The sequence below is a fragment of the Podarcis filfolensis genome (genome assembly GCF_964270895.1).
Source record: "Podarcis filfolensis genome assembly, chromosome: 8".
Classification (NCBI taxonomy): domain Eukaryota; kingdom Metazoa; phylum Chordata; class Lepidosauria; order Squamata; family Lacertidae; genus Podarcis; species Podarcis filfolensis.
The window spans coordinates 62351892-62371986 of record NC_139611.1 but is presented as its reverse complement, the minus strand read 5'-3'; the positions used below and the strand labels follow the sequence as shown (position 1 = coordinate 62371986).

The window sequence follows — 20095 nt, the reverse complement described above, 5'->3', positions numbered from 1 at the left end:
TGCTGCTTGTTTGTTTTTATCTACTTAAAAGGATTTTTTAAAATGTGTTTTACAGCGTTTGATGACATCCTCAAGGAACTTGCCAGGATCAGCGGTAAGTTATTTACTTCTAAACCCACATCCTTGTGGTATCAATAACATTACATTAAAGATGTAAATAGATACAAGACTGCCGCCTTGCTGAAGCTAAGCAGGTCTGGGTTTGGTCAGTGCCCTCTGAGAACGACATGTATACATTGTTATCCTTTGTTATCATCATGGAAGAAAGGCAGAAAGAAAATAAACAAATGTGGGTTAAAAGAAAAGCAAAAAATAGGAGGCTTGATCATCTTTCTCAACTGCATTTCCATCCCCACAACCCCTCCCTCCCCATAATTCTCTGTTTAGTTCTTTCTGCATCACCTTTGAAAGTCCAGCCTACTGTAGAAGGCATCAAGATCTACAGCGAAGTGAAATATTACACAGATGCCATGAAAGCAACCTGGGACCACAAGTATGTGTTTATTTATTAGTACTTAATTGATTTAGCATGGGTAGGCAAACTAAGGCCCGGGGGCCGGAGCCAGCCCAATCACCTTCTAAATCCGGCCCATGGACGGTCCGGGAATCAGCGTGTTTTTACATGAGTAGAATGTGTGCTTTTATTTAAATGCATCTCTGGGTTATTTGTGGGGCATAGGAATTCGTTCATCCCCCCCCCCCCAAATATATATATATATAGTCCGGCACCCCACAAGGTCTGAGGGACAGTGAACCGGCCCCCTGCTGAAAAAGTTTGCTGACCTTTGGCTTATACCAACAAAAGCGGAGTAGCAGGTTAAATTATTTGAGTATATGGAATTAGAGAATATGATTGAGAAGATCAGGGATCAGTTGACCCAAAAGTTTAACAATGAATGGGACATTTACAGATTATAATTACAGATTATACATATACATCAAAGCTTTAGTATGCTTTGACTAACTCTCATGATAGCATAAGGTAAAAAGAGCACAAACAACATTTAATACAGGTTAAGTTTATTGAAAAATAGATGTAATTAATAAGGAAACAAAGAACCCACGCTGAGGAGGTCGGAAGTTGGTGGAGAAAGTTGTCTGTTTGTAATATTTGTGTGTTTTGGTGTTGTACTTTCTTTTTTCTTTTTTCTGTGTGTATTGCTTATAAACTAATAAAGATTAATATTTTTTTTTTAAAAAAAAGAATGCTTATACCCCTACTCTAAAGCTCCAAGCGTTGTTCAGGGGATTGCAAAAGATTCTCAAAATGAAATTACATTCAAAACTAATATTTCACATTCAAATCTAGCATTTTTGGAAATTATTAGCATAAGAGGTATGTGTACTCATGGGGTGGGGAAATGTTCAAAAATGACACGTCCACATGGTTTGCGCAATCGTATCTTGGTTTCTTAAGCCAATACAGTGGTGCCTCAGGTTACATATGCTTCAGGTTACAGACTCCGCTAACCCAGAAATAGTACCTCGGGTTAAGAACTTGGCTTCAGGATGAGAACAGAAATCATGCTCTGGCGGCACAGCAGCAGCAGGAGGTCCCATTAGCTAAAGTGGTGCTTCAGGTTAAGAACAGTTTCAGGTTAAGAACAGACCTCCAGAATACTTAACCCGAGGTACCACTGTATACGCATGAGCCTTTGCCTGCATGCCACCACTTGTCTAACCTCTTCTCAGCAATTGAGCTTTATTTTAAAGATGGAGGGAGGAAACCTTTACACCGCTTGTCAGAAGTCACTGCCTCCATACCTGAAAATGTGGGACAAATCTTCTGGTAAAATGAGAGGGGGAATTGCTGCTCTCTTCTGCCTTAACTCAAAGGCATGGGGTTTGGTTCAGCAATTGTAATTCTTTGTCTATGAAACTGAGGGAATGGACTAGTCTGCTTCAGGAGGAGTGAAACAAAGGTCAGCCCCCTATTTTTAAATCAGGGAGGGAGGGAGGAACAAAGGAACATTGGAACCTCTGAGTGTAGCAAAAGGCCGCACACCCCAATTTTAGATATTTTCCATAACTTAACCCCTAGCTTCTTAACTCTCTGTGGCAGTAATCCATCAAACACATTCCCCAGAGAAGAGGCTAGCTGGCATCTGCACTAAGACGTCAGGACCCAGCACCGTTGCTCTGACATAGTTAAATGTTTGTTTGTTTTTTAATCATGGTAATCCAATGTCATCCTGTTTATTCAGCGACAAGCGCGTGGAAGGAGGAGACCGACTGAAAACAGGAACAACCATGGAGCAGGTTTGGCTCCACATTCTGGATCCCAAGGAGTCGGACAAAGGCAAATATACTTTGGAGTTGTTTGATGGAGAAAAATCACGCAAGCTGTCAACTGACCTGTCTGGCAAAGGTAAGCAGCAAGCCAACAGCTTTTTTTTTAGAATCATAGAATTGTAGAGTCGGAAGGTACCCAAAGGGTCATCTTTGCCTCCATCTCAACACCCAACACTCTGCCTGGCCTTTGGTTTTCCTCTAACACTGGCAAAATTAACCCTTACATTGCAAACTGAATGATCCCTGCCGTTGCACTTCCAGCCATTTGAAGCTAAGGAAGACCTGCTGACTAAAGTCCTGCTTCCTCACCCCACAAAGATGAGTCTCCCTGGCCTAGAAAATTAACATTCTGTGACTTTGCTAAGTTCCAGCCTTAGCTCACTTAGCTCCATCTCAGAGGAGATCCTGGTTTAACACTCCTTCCTGCAGGATTAGAGTTGGAAGAAAATTTCCCACAGATTCAACAACATTTCAGATGTCAGATTTGACTTTTTGAATTTCAGATATTTATAGATTTTTGTACTGATATTTGATTTTGAGGGAGATGTAATTTTTGCTATTGCAAAGGAGCAATGTGATGTCACTGAGCTATGGAACAAAGTTTACTTAATACACTACATCTCTTACAACAACTAGATTCAAAATGGCTACTGCTACCCTGCACCTGCAATCCTATATGCACTGGGAGTAAGTCCCACTGAACTAAATGGCATTCATAGGCTTATGCTGTATGTTTCAGTTACTTGTTGGTGTTCCACAGAACTGGTTTCCTCCGTGTACTTATTCCAATAACACTTTGGTTCCTACTTAGCATTCCTACGTGAGATGTTGCAGGAAATTTAGAATTCCTCGTCTCTGTCATTTCAGCTCTACATTTTTTACCTCCAGTTTCTACAAGTACCTTCCCTTCTCCTCTCCCAATGAACAAGGCTCTGTTTTCACTAATGGAGACTAATTCCCTGTGTTAGAGAGGCCACTGAGCATTTTCTATCCAGATTTATGGGCTTAGGTGGGATAATAAAAAACATTGTACTGCTGACAATCTTTCCCTTTCATTGGCTGCTTGTATATTTGCCTTAAAGCATATATATATATATATATATATATATATATATATATATATTGGGGGAAAAGAGTATGGGCACTTCCTTGGAGATGAATGACAATTCTGTGCATAGAGGACAAGAACCTGGTATTGTTTTCATATTTCAACAGTAAAGAAAAACATGGTTCAGTCAAAATCTCTCTCTTTTTGCAGCTTTTGATGATGCGCTGGCTGAACATCAAAGGCTCAAGTAAGTTTTTGCTCCAAACTTTCCTTTTCCGTAGAAAATCTCTACTTGTCACTTAACCAAGACTCAATGCAGAGGAAGGTTTTGCTTCCTTTCTGAGCATGCTCCAATCATCTGGGTGTGAAGCTGATGCCCTGTGTACTTCATGACAAAATGTGCATCCTGAGATAGGAAGCAGTTAGTATGGCATCTACACCAGCCTGCTCACCCTTTGCAGTGATCCTTTGCAGCCACATTTTTTTTTAAGAGGTACCTGCCCTTTGGAGCAAAGTACTCTGCACTGGACCTACCATTAAACAAAGGGTGGTGTAATTTGTTCTTCTAACAGCTGCCAAACTAGATCTTGTCAAAAAAGCACTGATGGCAAGCTTTGTTTAAAAAACACACCAAAAAACACACCAGAAAGTAGGGTGGGAAGACATGCAAGATTGAAATGCCAGTTACTTGAGGGATGTGAGGGGGTTTTATTTGCCCTACAGTTGGGGTGATGGTGTCTTTGTTAGTGTTTTAATTTTAATTAAGGATGGGAGGGCTTTGGATATTTATGGTGGAACTCTCTAATCTTATGTAATAAGCCAGTACAGGGTGTAGTGGCTAGAGCATTGAATATGACCTGGGTTCAAATACCTGATGAAGCCATGAAGCCAACTGGGTGGGCCTTGGATGTCACACACACTCTCTCTTCTGGCTGGGAGGGAGAGAAATTGAACCCAGGTCACATTTAAAGGTCAATCTACCTAACTCACACTTTCTGAAACCAATATGAGAACCAAAACATAGCCATTTTCAGAATTTGCACTTTTCTGAATTTTCAGTGCAGTTCTCCAGCCAAGTAGGGGGTACAGAAATACACTTTTTGCAATAAAATGTGCATTGAATAGGAATATAGTGGGGGGTATATGCAAAAATGCATTACATTAAGGAAAATTTGCTTTGCAAAAATGTACATATTAGGCAACATTGCATTTGGAATTGTATACATTTGGACTTTTAAAAATTGCAAATTGGTGTGGAAATATGGAGAACCGAGCTTAACACTGGAAAAAAATGAGAAACTGAGAGAAACTGGAATTGGCACATGCATCTGCCCCTCCTTCCAACCTTTATCACGGGGTTATTATGCAGCTTAAATGAGTTGGCTCCTTAGAATAGGGGAAAGCAGAGATTCAGGAAGGAAATCTCTTTATGAGTATTAGATACTCATTTAATAAGAAAAAGCCTATGCTGATTTCACAATATCATTTTTCATTTTAGGGAAGCAGCTGTTGTGGAAGAACGTGAGTATACAAAAGTGCAATCTTTGTTGACTGAACCAAAATGCATTGTTTTGTGTTATATATTGTACTGTGACACACTTCCATTTCCCTTGGTCATGGAGGGGAGGTCTAGGGGGCAGTACCAGTGGGTTGAGTTACCTATGGATCCAAAAGTATTGGAGACTTAGAGTTGTCTTTCTAATATGAAAGTTGTCTTTCTAATATCCTCGTCAATATACAAGTTGGGCATATAAGAAGCAAGCAGACACTCTTTCAGCAGGTCCAAAGGGATAATCTTCTGCAGCAGCATCAACTCCACCCCTGCCATCAAGGCTGCTCCTCCCATTTCAATTAACTCCAGGTGGAAAACTCTCTTAAGTTCAAACTGCAAGCTGCTTTTTTGCTGTCTATCTGCCTCCTCTTTGCAGCTGGAGGAGTATCACCTTCTCCGAGCTTTGATGTACAATGCATTCTGAAAGCTACTGACAGAGATTCCCAGCTATCACAAGATCATCTTCTGGCCTTAGCTCTCAGCTGTGAAGCATCAGCTGATGTCCTGGTCAAACAGTCAGTAGCCTAACCAAGGAACAGTCAAGCAGCAGTCATAACATTATTAATATATAAGCTTAGTAGACATTCCTCTTTTGGTGGGAAAAGGTGAGGTGATAGTTGAATAAATAATTATGATGTTTGATCTTTTGCTAGGCCGAGCAAAAGTTGTTCGGGGCCTTCCAGATGTTGCCACCATAATGGAGAACAAGGTAATTCTAATGGACAGGTTAACTCTAGCCCTAATAGTAGGGGAACAACTTCTTCCACTGGATGCCCTAAACTGCTTGAGAGCCCTTACAATTTATAATACCATGGATACAATAATACCCCCTTTCCGCACCCTAATTCATTAACAGGACCATGGTCTAAATATTTTTCTCATATTTACATTTCTCTGTGTATGTATGAGGCAGGGAAAAGACACACAAAGGGAGGACATCTAAAGCTCCTGATTGTGATTAGTAGCAAACCACAGTTTCCCATATTCAGAGAAAATGGTAAACTATGGTTTGTTACCAGCTGAGTCTGGAAGCTTAAAATAACCTCCTCTGCATGCAACAGAGGTGGAGTATGTGAACCTAACACTCACTAAGGCTTACATATAACAACTGAATTGGTGCTGCATCCATTTTATAAGGGCATAAGTTTAATATACTCTCCCACTCAGAGACCTTTCTTATCTGTATTGCTTTTCTTTTGTAAAACCTGAATTCTTATCACTAATGCTATGTTTGTTTATTTGTTTGTTTGTTTGTTAAACAGACTCTCTGCTTGACATGCATCATATCTGGAGATCCTTATCCGGAGATCACTTGGTACAAAAACGAGCAGGTCATTACATTCAAAGATCGGTACAAGATGGAAGTGAAAGGGACCGTTATCACCATCACCATTGAGAATGTCAGCAGCGAGGACTCTGGGAAATTCAGCATCTTTGTCAAGAACAAGTGGGGCTCTGAAACTGGCAGGGTTACCGTCAGTGTGTACAAGCATGGAGAAGAGCCCAAGGAGCTAAGAGATGAGCAGGCCTTGATCTGAGCTAGGCCTTAGCCCAGCGCCTTGTTTCAACTCCAGAGCTCACATAAAATAATCAGATAGAAGAGATTTATTTTCCTTCCCCATTTGTAGAGCATTTCTCTCACTGCCAGATAACTGCCACCAGTATATCTGGATTGGTGCTTCCAGGACAGACTACCAGCTATGCTGGCCATGTTCTACCTCCACTGTCAGAGGCACTGACAGAGGCCACTGTCAGAATAGCAGCTGCTGGGAATCACAAAGGGTGAGAGCTCTGTTGCACTCGGTTTTGAGCTTTTCATAGGCATCTGATTCACCACTGTAAGAAAAGGATGCTCAACTAGAAGGGCCTTTAGCAGTCTGATTCAGCAGGGCTCTTCTTGTGTTCTTACGACTGCCTGAAGCCGCAACTCCTCTCCTTTTAGAAATTAAACACTAGAAAGAAATAATTCCCCAGCCCCTACTCTTGTGTTGATTAATATCCTGACAGTATTTCCTAACACAGCATGCATGCACACTTAGATAGATACATGGGAAGGAAATAAATACCTATGAAGAATCAAAAACCAGTGGAGACCCATCTGTTTTTACATGGTAAAGGCCATCTGTGATGGACAGTGTCATTGGGTTGGATCCAGGCTAAGCTAATTGAATGTGGGTCCCATAGAAATCAATGAGTTGGGGAAGTCATGACTTACCGTAACTTGCATTGAAATAAATAAAACTTGAATTCAGCCAGCAAAATTCCTCATATGTTGACCCAGTAAATTTGTTTGGGGTGTCAACCTTAATCTGGATCCATCCTCCTGTTTTTTTATCTATCCTAACTAGTGGGCATGCACAGTTTGTACTGCCTCCTTCATAAACATAGAACAGTTGGTGCCAAGGGACAGTTGCAATGAAATGGCTGGAGGTTGGAGGCAGCACTTGGTAGTCAAGGTTGTTGTTGTTTAGTCATTTAGTCATGTCCGACTCTTTGTGACCCCATGGACCAGAGCACGCCAGGCACTCCTGTCTTCCACTGCCTCCTGCAGTCAAGCTAGGAGGCTGGAAATGAAGCCCAGTTTTCTTGTGGGCACCCAGGAATTACACAAGTAAGAGGCATGGGCAATGGATTTCCCCATTCTACTGAGTCCCTCTGAAGGACACTTCTGCAATGAATGGACATGAGGGTCCACCTTTAGTCAAGCATCTTTCCAGACAGATGCCTCATGGGAAACTCAAAAGCAGGGCAGGATGGCAATAGCTCTCCCCACATTGTGCTTCCACCTAAACACACACACCCAGTAGCTGGTATTCTGTAGCATACAATTTCTGACTCTTCCTAGTTGATTTTGTCGTAGTGATCTAAGCCTGTGAAAGTGCCAACCACCACCACATCCCTTGGTAGCCCACTTTTTGAAAATATTTCAGAACACAGCTACGAGGACTTGCATCAGAGCATCCATAGGAACAGTACTGTACATGAAAATCCCACTTGGAAAATGTTGACTGCAAGCTAAGGGCCCCTCCAGACTGGTGCTTTATTGTGGGTGTTATCACAATAATTATGTTTTAGTGGTGGCTTTATTCTGCTCATTAGTTCTGTGATGCTTCCCCAATGCTACCTCATTATTGATGTCTGGAAAGGCTGCATGCAGAAGAACAAAAGTGGGACACACCCAGAACATTTGTAGCACGAAAAGTCAAGGAATTTCAGCAGGAAGTCACAGGATGTGTACTGATTGGAAATGAAATAGTGTGACTGCCCCAACTTTTGTAGGTGCAAATAGTGGGAATGCATATGACGCCCCCGATAGTATAATAATAATAATAATAATAATAATAATAATAATAATAATGTTATTATTTATACCCCACCCATCATGAAATCGCAATTTTAAAAATCTGGGTTCACCATGTTAAAAAGGGACTTGTCAATCAAGCTTTATTGGAAAGTTTAGGGACTTGGGTGGTATGTCAGCCAGGTCTAAGAGTGATGTTAGGTCTACAGTGGCTCATTCACAACTTATAACATGATATTGCGGTTGCCCAGTGACGAGCATGCATGCATGACTCAGCCCTGGCAGACAGAGAGAAAAGAAAGTGTACTTTAGAGAATGGGGAAAGGGGGGGAGGGGGGTGCCTGGAAAGAGTGACAGGCCTACAGCTGGATCTCTTTACAGGACAAGCATGGCCTGAACTAGAGTACAGAAGATGCTGAATTTGTTTTTCATGAAAAACAAACCTGAAATCAAATGTCTGCAGCAGCAGCATTATTATTACCTGAATTATCATTATTATTATTATGATCATGATCATACCACCTTATAAGGAGCTCAGGAGAGTATACATTATTCCCATCCCCTAATTTTATTCTCACAGTAACAACCCTGAAAGGAAGGCTAGTGGCAGAGTTGGTGTGTGGCTCAAGGTCACCTATTGAGTTTGATGGTTGAGGTCTCAGTCTACAGCACTATATACTAGGGTCACATCCACAACATTCATTTAAAGCACATGGTTCCCCCCCCAAAAAAATAAATAAATCCTGGGAACTATAGTTTAGAATGCTGGGAATTGTAGCTCTGTGAGGGGTATACTTCCAGGATTCATTGGGTAAAGTCATGTGCTTTGGTTTAAGTATGTTTTAACTGAATAATGTTGATATGTCTGAGGTCAGAGACCTGCTTATGTTAATAGCGGTGGCTCTATTCTGGATGTAGAGTCCAGGTGACACTTTTTCAGAAAGAAGGCTTGAGTGGACTTCTGATGCATTTATTATTTGGTGTTATTGGTCAAGAATCTGTAGTGAGCTGTTTCGTGGTTCATGCTATGCTTTTAATATTCATGTGAAAGAAAACAGATAAATGTGACAAGACAAGAGCAAATGATGATGCTTGATGATGAAGCATGCATTAATAAACTAGAAGCCTAAAACCCGAAGTCATGGCTGCTCACCTGTGTGCTACCTAGATCTAAAGAAGTTTGAAGGTCCTCCTTTGTTATGAAAAGGGCTAACAGGGGTTGCCCAACTCCCCCCCCCCATGGGCCAAATATAGGTGAATATTTAATGCAGACACACCGGACCACCTGAAAGAAGCACACAGACCGCTGTTGGTGTTGGGGAAATATTGGGGTTCAATACCCAAGACCCTATGAGTTCAGCCTAGATGGCCAATAAAATCCATACTTCAATTGTCGGTCACGAAGGGTGTTTATTTAAGCTTTGCAAGGCTACCTCAACCAGCAAGTAGTTGAGAGGATGGCACACCAAATATGAAAAAGGCACAAGCATTTGTACATGTGCAAGCAAAGGGGCCGTTATCTCCATATATGGCAGTACTTCTTTCTACTAGCTTCTACTGGTTTGATCTCAAGACATAGCAACTTTCTTAGCTTCCCTTCCCTTTGTCCTTAACACTTACAGCGATAGCTCCTGTTGTTCCACCCTTCTCTCACAGTTCTCTTGCAAACACAACCTTCGCTTGCTCAACCCCCTCTCACACACATTTCAATTTTCTTTAATTCTTTCATTTCTATACTGTTTCTCTGACAGTGGTCCATGGACCACAGTGTGGTCATATGCACGTAATACATTTAAAGCACGGGGATCCCCCACAGAATACTGGGGACTATAGTTCGTTAACGGTGTTAGGGAATTGTAACTGTGGGAGGATAAATTACAGTTCCTAGGATTCTTTGGGGAAAGTCATTAGCCTTAAATATAAGGTGTAGACGTGGCCAAAATCTGCCACGCTATTTTGTGTTATAAATGCTCCTAAAAGCATTTGTGGCCATTTGTCATGTCCTCCTCACCCACTCTAGTGGCTAGGGCTGGTTAGCTAATGCCACAGTCCCTTTGACACAGCAGCTTAAATTTTAGCTCCCCAGGGTCAGCAGAAGTCAAAAGAGGTAACTGGCAGAACTGAGCAGGATTGCTTAAGAGATAACTTTTCCAGTGTTACAGCTGAATATGTCCTGTTATGCACTAAATGCCTTCAGGCACAAAAGGACAATTCCGATACCGTTGGGGAGCATGAGAAGAGGAACTGCATAACCCAAAAGAGGAGGCAGATTTTAAGAAATTGGCATATGCTAACTTATACTGTATGTAAAGATGCAAATTCAGAAATAATTACAATAAATAGAAACACAATACTTCTCACTGCAGTGGGAAAGACTGCTCAAGTGACCTGTGTACCTACTCTCCAGGTCTGCTGTCAAGGTGCTAAGTGTTGATGGACAGCTTCTTCAAGGCCACTCCTGCTCTCCCTTCCTATATTATTTCTTTTTAAACTAGGCTGGAACCGGAGAGCCATGTATGACTGTCTTCTGTAAAGTAAGACATGGCCACCCTGTCTGAGAGAGCCCTAATCTCCATCTCATACGTACGTATGTTTTCTGATACAAAGCTAGCTCTGAAAATGTGTTCCTACGCATGGTCTGCATGATTCAGTTGCTACTGGTCCTAGTCCAGGAACCCTTGCAGGTTCTCTGAGGAGAAGATGGCTCCACTCCCTGGTCCATGCCATGTAGAACTGTGTGTACCAGAGTCCACATCTCCCCAGAACAGATTCCTTGGATGATGAAGAGAGCCTTGAGGAGATATCCCCACAGCTTGAAACCCCAGGGCCTAGCAGAAGCCAATGGCCACAGAAGGCATCAGCCCATCAACTGACCAGATACAGCATTTAGTGGGTGGGGCCTCTACTCAATAAATACCTAGGCTATAAAAATAGAAACATACAAATATATGAAGCTGCTTTAAACTGAGCCAGACTTTTGATCTGGGGTTTCAGCCAGCAGTCCTTCCCAGACCTTCAATCCATGGAGATGTCCAGGATTGAAGATGGAACTTTCTATGCAAGGTCAATGTTCTACCACAAAGCTACAGCCCTTCCCTGTACATCTGCCAGTTGCTCCAGGACCCTGTAGATAAGACTTTTATGTCCTACCTCAGCTGCAGGATCACTAATTGTGACCCACCCTCAGAAGGCTCTGCCATAACAGCCAAAGGCCTGTCTGAACAAAAAGCTCTCTGTCTGCTGGTGAGAGGAAAGCAGAGAGGGGACCAGCCTAGCCTCCCATGGAAAGGAGTTCCACCATCTGGGAGGAACCACCGAGAAATCCCTCTCTTGTGTCCTCACCAAAAGTGCCTGGACCAAAGTCATATAAGGTTTTGTAGGTCAAAACCAGCACTGATTTATGCCTGGAAACAGGCCAGTAGCCCGTGGTGCTATTGCTAACAAGGAGTTTTTAGTGAGAGCCTGGAGTGCAAAGCTGCTCCAAACCAGGACTCATGGTATGGTGTTTCTCAAAGTATGGCGCAGGGGTATTAAGATGGTTTCCACCTCTTGGCATTTTGGGGGGGGGGGAACAAGTTGCATACAGCTACAAAAAGAGGGGGAAGTATTACTCTTCCATTCTGCTATCAAAAGGGGGTGCATTGTGTAGTATGCAGGAGTAGAAATGTTGACCTAGGTAGGTCAGACCTGGTAGTACACAAATACTACTTCAATTAAGCAATCTTGTGGCATACAAGGTTACACTGCAGTGTAAAGCCTGCCAAAGTTAACAAGCCATCGTCCTGGAGTGATGATTCATCTCTGTTCTTTGGCCCTGTGCCCAAAAGGTGTAGAGGTCTGGAGTCATGGGGGGTGGGGTCAAAGACCTGTTACTATTTCTGCAGCAGGGTCCCTGTCTCCAGTATCCTAGAGCCATCCAATCAACATGAAAGGGGAGCTTCGTAGCCACTGAGAAGAAGTCTTCTTACCATTTGTGCTGATTGGAGCCAATCGGAGTGAAAGGAGGTGAGTTGGCCACTGAGGATTGGCTCCTAGGGTCACCCTGGAGAAGGCACATGGGAAGAACACCAAGGAGTTGTTTTTCCATATGCTCCAAAACTGAGCATTTAGGAACACTGAAAATACAAGGTGCCTCTGTTTTCAAGAGAATAGTGTGCAAGTTCTGTTATGCACAATGGAACTTTAAGGAAAACACAGCTTGAGTCACTGCAAAGGAAGATATTGGAGCACTCCAAATCATTTACACGCACAGAAAATAATAGCTCTCGCTGAAAAGCAACACAGGGAGATCTGCATTGATTGTTGCAATTAGCCCCTAATTATTATTACAGTGGTACTTCGGGTTACAGACACTTCAGGTTACAGACTCCGCTAACCCAGAAATAGTACCTCAGGTTAAGAACTTTGCTTCAGGGTGAGAACAGAAATCGCATGATGGCTGTGTGGCGGCAGCGGGAGGCTAAAATGATACCTTAGGTTAAGAACAGTTTCAGGTTAAGAACGGACCTCCAGAACGAATTAAGTTCTTAACCCGAGGTACCACTGTATTGTATAATCTTAGAAGAGGGTGTGGCTGTAACTGGGGTATGGCTGTGACTATCATAAACGGACCATGAACTTCTGAATTTGCCCAAGATGTCTAAGTACGAAAGAAGGTTGCCACCATGCTAGTGTCCTATATGATCCACTTGATTTCCCATCAAACAGAAGACCAGAAATCTCAGCTTTGAAGGACCGATCATCAAGCATTCTGTCCTCCCACCTGATAGGCCACGTTTTTCAATAGACATTCACCTGGCTGCCTGTGGTGATTCTAGACAATCAGGAATCAAAACTCTCACAAGCTGGAAGCTGCAAGGTAGTTTGTTGTTTTTGCTTTTGCTTTTAAGCCTATGCTAGGAACAAAGGATGCTGCCTTACACCTAGCTCAGTATTGTCTACACTGGCTGGCAGCTGCTCTCTAAGATACTTCCAAATATCCTACGAAATTCACATTTCTCCAGATTTTGCATGTGGTTCTCCAACCAAATAAATTTGTTCAGAAATGCTTATATTAGGGGAAGCATACATAAAAATGCACACATGAATGAAAATAACACAAAATATATTGGGAGAAATTGCTTGCAAAAATGTGCATACTAGTCAAAATTGCATACAATAGTGTGTGTATTAGGAGAAATGTGCACCTAAATGTTGGCAAATTTTCATAAGGACTTTAAAAAATGCAAACTGCAGGTCTTAACTTTAGACTGGGAAAATGAGAAACTAAAATCAACAGATTCATCCATCTCTAGTGTTCTGTGGTAAAAATCTGAAGTGAGGGTGGAGGAGATATATGATATACCAGGGTGAAGTATACACAAAAAATGCCTAATTAGTGAAAATAGCATTTTCATGAGGACATGTTGTTGTTTTTAAATCACCAAGTGATGTGAAGATGTAGCAAATGAATTTAAGGGTAGGAAAGTGAGAAACTGAAATTGACAGATTCAACCACCTTTGCATTGGGTTCACCCACCCTAAATAAATTGGGGCTTCCTGCCTTCATTGTTACATAAACCCTGGATCTTGAAATAATGTGTGATTTGCCAATGCCTGTTCCTGTGAGGAATCAGTCAAGGCTTGCACCGACCCAATGACCGGAAGGTTATTTCCACAAAGCCAAAAATTAGGATTAATTATTGATAGTTCCTAGTATAATCATTTGCAGCTTGAATCTGGACAGGATGCAGGATTCACATCTTTATAAATGGCACCCAGTTAAGTTGGGGACACCAACAACTGCTTTTGCCCTGCACCAGTAGCCTGTCATTCCTGGTTTCCAAAATGGCATTCAATGGCACGTGGCAGGTCTACAGCCAAGAGAAATATGAAGAGTTCCTGAAAGCTATTGGTAAGCAGCTCCTTGCTTTTTCCAGAAGAGACAAGTTCGCTGGAGTATAATCAGGGGTCCCACAGGAGACCTGCTCTCTCTGCTTTGAGGACTAATAGAATTTGTAAAGTCCTCTGGGCAGAGCGGCAAAGGGCAGGGCTAGCAACCATGCAGACCTCTTTGCTAGATCAAGGTGAGCAGCATCTTCTGCTACAGAATCAATCTTTCACTGCAATTAGAAAGCCCTTCTTTGCTACAATTCTGTGATTGTTTCCCTCCAGTTTTAGAGGATAGCTCAGTTGGCAATTAAGACACTTAATCTCAGGGACATGGGTTCAAGTCCCATGCTAGGCAAAAGATTCCTGCATTGCTGGGGGTGGGACTAAATGTCCCTGAGGGTCCCTTCCAATTCTACATCATTCCTCACCATACATTCACCATCACCCCAATTTAGACATCTTCCCGAAACCTTTCCAACCTCAGAATTGCTCTTTTACTGAGAATATAATGTTTCTTGTTTCCAGGCAAGAGGAAGCAATCCTTCAGGCAGAAAGCATGCATAGGGTTCCCCACCACAGAATGGGGTGATGGTCACTGCTTTAGAAGGTGTTAAATCTAAAAGGAAGGGCCATAGCTCAATGGCAGATATCTGATAAGGATGCAGAAGATCCTGGTTCAATCTCCAGGGTCTCTGAGGAGGGCTGGAAGACAGTCCCCTGTCTGAAACCTTAGAGAGCTGCTGCCAGTTGGTATGGAGTTAGATGAATCAGTGGGTCTGACTCAGTACAAGGCAGCTCCCTGTGTTTCTAAAAATGAGTGAGACACATACATGGAGGAAGAGAGGCTTAGCAGTGACTATTAGCCATGCACAGTTGGCACCTGCAACCAAATGTTGCCCTTTCTAGGGCTGCTGTTCAGGATTCCAACCCCACCTCCCCTATGGCTTCTCCCCCTTCCTACAGTCATTCTGTGGTCAATGAGCATGCTCAGTTTGGGGGTCCTTTAATCTGGAGTCCCCCACAAGCCTGTAGATATACCTCCCAGTCACGTTGAGGTGGTGTTGTTTGGGCTACATAAAGGATTGGCACTCATAACCAGAAGCCTGGGAAATAGAAGGAATGATAGCAAAATGGAACTTCCATTGCCTGTGAACAATGGCTGCAGGAGAGCAATATTGGGGGGAGACTGTGCTCCTACTAGAAGGCGTCCCAAGAGGTATCTTGGGGGAAGCAGGATGCTCCAATAAGCAGTTCTTTGATCTGATCCAGTCAGGATCTTTCATGTTCTCCATTTTTTGTTCCACCACATCTCTCTGTGTGTCTCTGTCTCTCTCCACCTCCCCAGCTTTGTCAGACGATATCATCAAAGCGGCTAAAGACATTAAGCCCATCACTGAAATCCAGCAAACCGGGAACAGCTTTGTCGTCACATCCAAAACCCCCAACAAATCCGTCACAAATTCATTTACTCTGGGAAAAGAAACAGAAATGACCACCATGGATGGCAAGAAAGTGAAGGTAACTAAGGGCTTTGAGAGTTAACAGCATTAGCAGGTGGCTCTTGACGCTGCCGATCAATTACTCAGGCACATCTGCAACACAAACTAGAGCAGAGTTGGTTCCAGTGTGAGAGTTGCTGGGAAACTGTGGCTGGTGGAGATTCCCAGATGCTTTGCCAGAACTACAGTTTCCAAGGTTCTTTGCTGGAAAGACATTATAACCACACTTCTTTAAAACTGTCTTGTTTGTAATGTACAGAAAAGGGCCAGTCCAAGATATTTTGGTGCATAATGTAGAAAACTGATCGCTCCTCATACGTGAATGAATTTAACAGGGTGCACAATCTCCTGCGACACTAAGCTGCAGTTGCTGCTCATTTCACTGGGGCTTGAGCAAGAGAAAATCCCACAGGACTGTGCCTCCTGACTCAAATCTGCCCTACCTGTTTTTACTCTGCCATCCTCAGAGGCATATGATGCAGCTGCCACTTGGTGCAGCTGCCTCACCTGGCTGCTGTTCTCATCCACACTTCTTCTGTTTGCCCTGCCGCTTTCCCCTGGGGAAACCTGTGGTTTAGCGCTGAATTGGAACAACTGGCCGTCAGGTTTCCCTCAGATTGCTGCTTGTTCCAATAAAGCACTAAAATACAGGTTTCCTGGGGGGAAAGTGGTGGGACAAAGGCAAAACCTGTTGGACCTGCACCTAGAAAATACAGGACAAGCAGGAAAGCACTCAGACGTCTCCTTTCTACGCACAGGACAAGCAAAAGTGTGCATGAGTCCTGAATTCTCTGTAGAGTTGCCAAACCCAGAGAAATAGGCAGGCGAGGAAGAAATTTGATCCAGTTTTCATTTCAGGGTGAACCTACCTCATTCACACTTTTTGAAACAATACGCAAGGCAAAAGACAGACGTCCTTCAAAATCCACACTTCCCAAATTTTGCATTGCAGGTTTTTCAGTCAAGTAATGGGTACGAGAAGGCATCTGCTAGGGTGAAGTGTGCATTAAAGTGCATATCCTGGAGAAAATAACAAAGAAAAAAATGCATTATATTGGGGAAATGGCTTCTCAAAATTGAGTCTATTAGTAAAAAAAAATGCATTAAAATGTATATATTTGAGGATAAATTTGTATTTAAATGCTAGTGAATTTTCACAAGGACATTTAAAAAAAATCAAACCGATGTGAAAATGTAGAGAACTGAAGAATGGAACAATGAAAAACAGGTTCACTCATCCCTACTCATACCTGCATGTGAGAGCCCACATGGGTGGGTTCTTAAAGCTAGACACAGAGGCCACAGTCACACCATACATTTAAAGTGCTATGGCACCACTTTAAACAGGCATGGCTTCCCGCAAAGGATTATGGGGGCTGTAGGTGGTTAAGGATCCTGAGAGCCATTAAGAGGCTCCTACTCCCCTCAGAGAGCAACAGTTCACCGAGTAGTTTAACAGCCAAGCCCTCTTCATAGGAAACTCTGAGATCTGAAGCTCTGGGAGGAGAACAGGGGTCTGGGAACAATGCTCAGCACCCTTAAAAACTACAGTTCCCAGAATTCTTTGGGGGAAACCATGACTGTTTAACATGGTAGCAAAGTGCTATAAATGAATGGTGGTCACAGACTCTGGGCCTGGCTGGCAACCCTTAATCTTTGTGGCACAGTATTCCCAAGAGGCACCTGTTTCTTTCCCATTGCAGTGTATGGAGAAGCTTCTATTCGCTTTAGGGGCTCCATAATGTACACATTTGTTTAGAATGTATATACAGGCAGCAACTGATTTGAGTGTGGGTTTACATTCCAGACCCCTGCGCACATCAGTGGTGCCTGTGTAAGGCACCCTGTCCTGTTCTGCCCCTTTTTTGTGATGTTTTTTTGTGACATTTTCTGGGTGTTTCTGGGTTCAGTGCAATGTGGACATGTGAAGTCATGCACATATCAGAGGTGCCTAAAACAGTAACTGCCTGTATTCATTTCCTTCGTTCTGGTGCAACTCTGCCTTCTGCTGGCCATTTGGCTGTGGCCACCTATGCATCTGATCTGTTGCTACCCAAACCTTGTGCAGTAATGGTTTTTCTTTTTTAAAAAAACAGTGCACAGTAACCCTGGAAAATGGGAAACTAATAGCCAAAGCAGATAAATTCGTCCATGAGCAGCAAGTAGTTGGCAATGAAATGGTGGAGGTGAGTAAATGCTGATACTGTGGTACCTTGGGTTACAGACGCTTCAGGTTGCAGACTCCGCTAACCCAGAAATAGTACCTCAGGTTAAGAACTTTGCTTCAGGATGAGAACAGAAATTGTGCTCCAGCAGCGCAGCAGCAGCAGGAGGCCCCATTAGCTAAAGTGGTGCTTCAGGTTAAGAACGGTTTCGGGTTAAGAACGGACCTCCGGAACGAATTAAGTACTTAACCCGAGGTACCACTGTATTTTAAGATGAACAGTTGCTGAAGTGTCACTTTCTCCAAAAGAGGGGCTGGGAGAATGTCTGTGCCTCTGCCTTTGGAAGCTCCTGTTCTCCCAATCCCAGATATGTGGGAAGTATTGGTCAAGAATGCAAGCATTTTGCTCACTTTTATTTTGGCATTTTACATCATGCATTTTGCTCACTTTTATTTTGGCATTTTGCATCGTGCCACATGGTTCTGCAAAATACTGCAGGCCTTCTAGAGAAAGGCACTCTGCACATACTCAAAGGGCACCTGCTCCTTTAACTATTGCAAATGTGAAAGAAAGAATCAAAGCAGGTCTAGTTGCTAATGCATACAAGAGCATTTTGAACATGGCCACCCTATCCCCAATTCAAGACTACAGCAAACTGGATCTCATCAGGAATATGCTCCAACAATAGCCATGGCTTGAACAAAGGTGAAAACTCACCCCAAACAAAATAGTTTCATTGGAATGTTTTTGAAGCTAAATTGTATGTGTCAATTAATTTACTAAGGGATCTACTTTTAATTGGTCCCCTGGCTTCAACGATTGCCCCAATTACCTGGTTATTTGCAGTGTTTTGGAACACGTTCTGATGTACTTTGCGTTGCTTAGGTAAGTCTTACACCTGCTGGTTACGAGGTAATTTAGAGAAACCTCTTCCAATTTATCTTCCACAGACCATCACATCTGGCTCAGCAACATTCACCAGACGAAGCCGGAAGGTTTAAAGATTCAAAAGACAACCCAGTTTTGTAGCAAACTTTTTATATTTGGGGAATAAAGTGCCCTGTCCATCACTGATAATGTTTCCTTTTATTTATGGAGGGTGAGACTTGTTGGAAAAATGCCCGGGAAGGCCACTACCTTCCCAAGACACCGGGGCGTCTCTCCAGTGGTCACTCTCTGGCTGTAAATCTTCCTCAGTCCAGAGAGACCTGTGATAAGCGACCCCCCCCCCCCGAGAGGAGCACGCTCGTCTTCTGGCATCTCATTGCAGAAGAAAGAGACAATGAGTAGCTATAAACTACTTTATTTAACAGTCTATATACAGAGACTCCAACAGCATGTCTGCTCTCTCTCAGCATCAGTACAGAACAACATCTCACACAGAAGTGAAATAACCTCTATCAGTACTCCAACAGTAATGAGACTTCCTGTCTCACGCTCTCAGACACTCACATGATATAAACAACCATAGTGCTACTTGCTGAGCAGCTGGTGAGATAAAAATCCTAACAAGACTATCAATATGTTCTGCCTCCACTGTCGGCGGCAGTGTGCTTGTGAACACCAGTTGCTGGAAGCCGCAGGAGAAGAGAGTGCTCTTGCCCTTGGATCCTACTTGCAAGTTCCCCCCAGGCATCTCATTGGCCACTGTGAGAACCGGATGCTGGACTAGATGGGCCATTGGTGTGTTTCAGCAGTAAGGTTCTTCTTAAGTTTAGCAATGCTAAAGGAAATGTAAAGGGACGTTGCTGAAATTGAGAGGACTTTAGTTTTGAAAAGATTCCAAGGAAAGCTTTGGGACGAAAAGAACTCTGGTGTCACCAAATGGAATAGAGTTAGCATGGGTTGCTGCCGACGCTAGTGCTACTCAGTGTAGATCCACTGAAATTAATGGGCATGACTAACTTAGGCCCATTCATTTCAATGGCTTTACTCCACATAAAACTCAGTTGGGTACAACCACAAATTAGTCATGTGAAGTTGGCTTCTCATCAAATGGCAAAGATGCATCGTTAAGCATCAAGTGCCTCTCCTCTTGCAAAGGACATCATCTCCTGCCTTTTGCCTCTTTCATGCCAAAGCCCTCATATAAGATTCCCAATAGTGCCCCTATAGCTGCCCATAAAGCTGTGCCAATTAATTACAGACCTGCAGCAGCTGAGAAGAAAGAAGAGCAAGGAACACTGTTACTGTGAATCCTCAGCTAGAGGGCCAAAACTTGGTACATTCACCTAATAGCTCTCTGAGAGTGACTAGAATAGGATAGCAATGCTCACTTCAGACACTCCTCCAGCATAGATAAGTGCTGGTATTGACATCATCCATACATCCAAGAACCCATTCACAATTCTGCCTCCAGTGTAATTG

The 20095-nt window shown here is 43.0% G+C and overlaps 2 protein-coding genes across 5 annotated transcripts in view; both read left to right on the top strand.

The window, feature by feature from the left end:
* Positions 1 to 9331, top strand: part of MYOM3 (myomesin 3) — a 146046-nt gene extending 136715 nt beyond the window's left edge. For 3 of the 4 annotated variants that reach the window (XM_083625440.1, XM_083625442.1, XM_083625439.1), the window contains 8 exons: positions 56 to 94; positions 388 to 493; positions 2205 to 2368; positions 3551 to 3587; positions 4839 to 4861; positions 5546 to 5601; positions 6155 to 7348; positions 7449 to 9331. In XM_083625440.1, the coding sequence (XP_083481566.1) occupies positions 56 to 94; positions 388 to 493; positions 2205 to 2368; positions 3551 to 3587; positions 4839 to 4861; positions 5546 to 5601; positions 6155 to 6430 (701 nt within the window). In that variant the 3' untranslated portion in view covers positions 6431 to 7348; positions 7449 to 9331. The remainder of the gene's footprint in view (positions 1 to 55; positions 95 to 387; positions 494 to 2204; positions 2369 to 3550; positions 3588 to 4838; positions 4862 to 5545; positions 5602 to 6154; positions 7349 to 7448) is intronic. The other variant, XM_083625441.1, reaches the window with a different exon arrangement.
* A 2765-nt stretch (positions 9332 to 12096) lies between these two features.
* On the top strand, positions 12097 to 18805 carry LOC310767972 (fatty acid-binding protein, liver). The gene is made up of 5 exons (XM_083625669.1): positions 12097 to 12198; positions 13904 to 14086; positions 15410 to 15582; positions 17660 to 17749; positions 18679 to 18805. The coding sequence occupies exons 2-5, from the start codon at positions 14020 to 14022 to the stop codon at positions 18727 to 18729; spliced, it is 381 nt and encodes a 126-aa protein (XP_083481795.1). The 5' UTR covers positions 12097 to 12198; positions 13904 to 14019; the 3' UTR covers positions 18730 to 18805.
* The last annotated feature ends 1290 nt before the right edge of the window (positions 18806 to 20095 follow it).

Excerpts from the sequence above, each read along its gene's own strand:
- LOC310767972 (XM_083625669.1), top strand. The coding sequence starts at position 14,020 with ATGGCATTCAATGGCACGTGGCAGGTCTACAGCCAAGAGAAATATGAA. Across the intron at positions 15,583-17,659 it reads TGGATGGCAAGAAAGTGAAG|TGCACAGTAACCCTGGAAAA; the intron begins GTAACTAAGGGC and ends TTAAAAAAACAG. Across the intron at positions 17,750-18,678 it reads TTGGCAATGAAATGGTGGAG|ACCATCACATCTGGCTCAGC; the intron begins GTGAGTAAATGC and ends TATCTTCCACAG.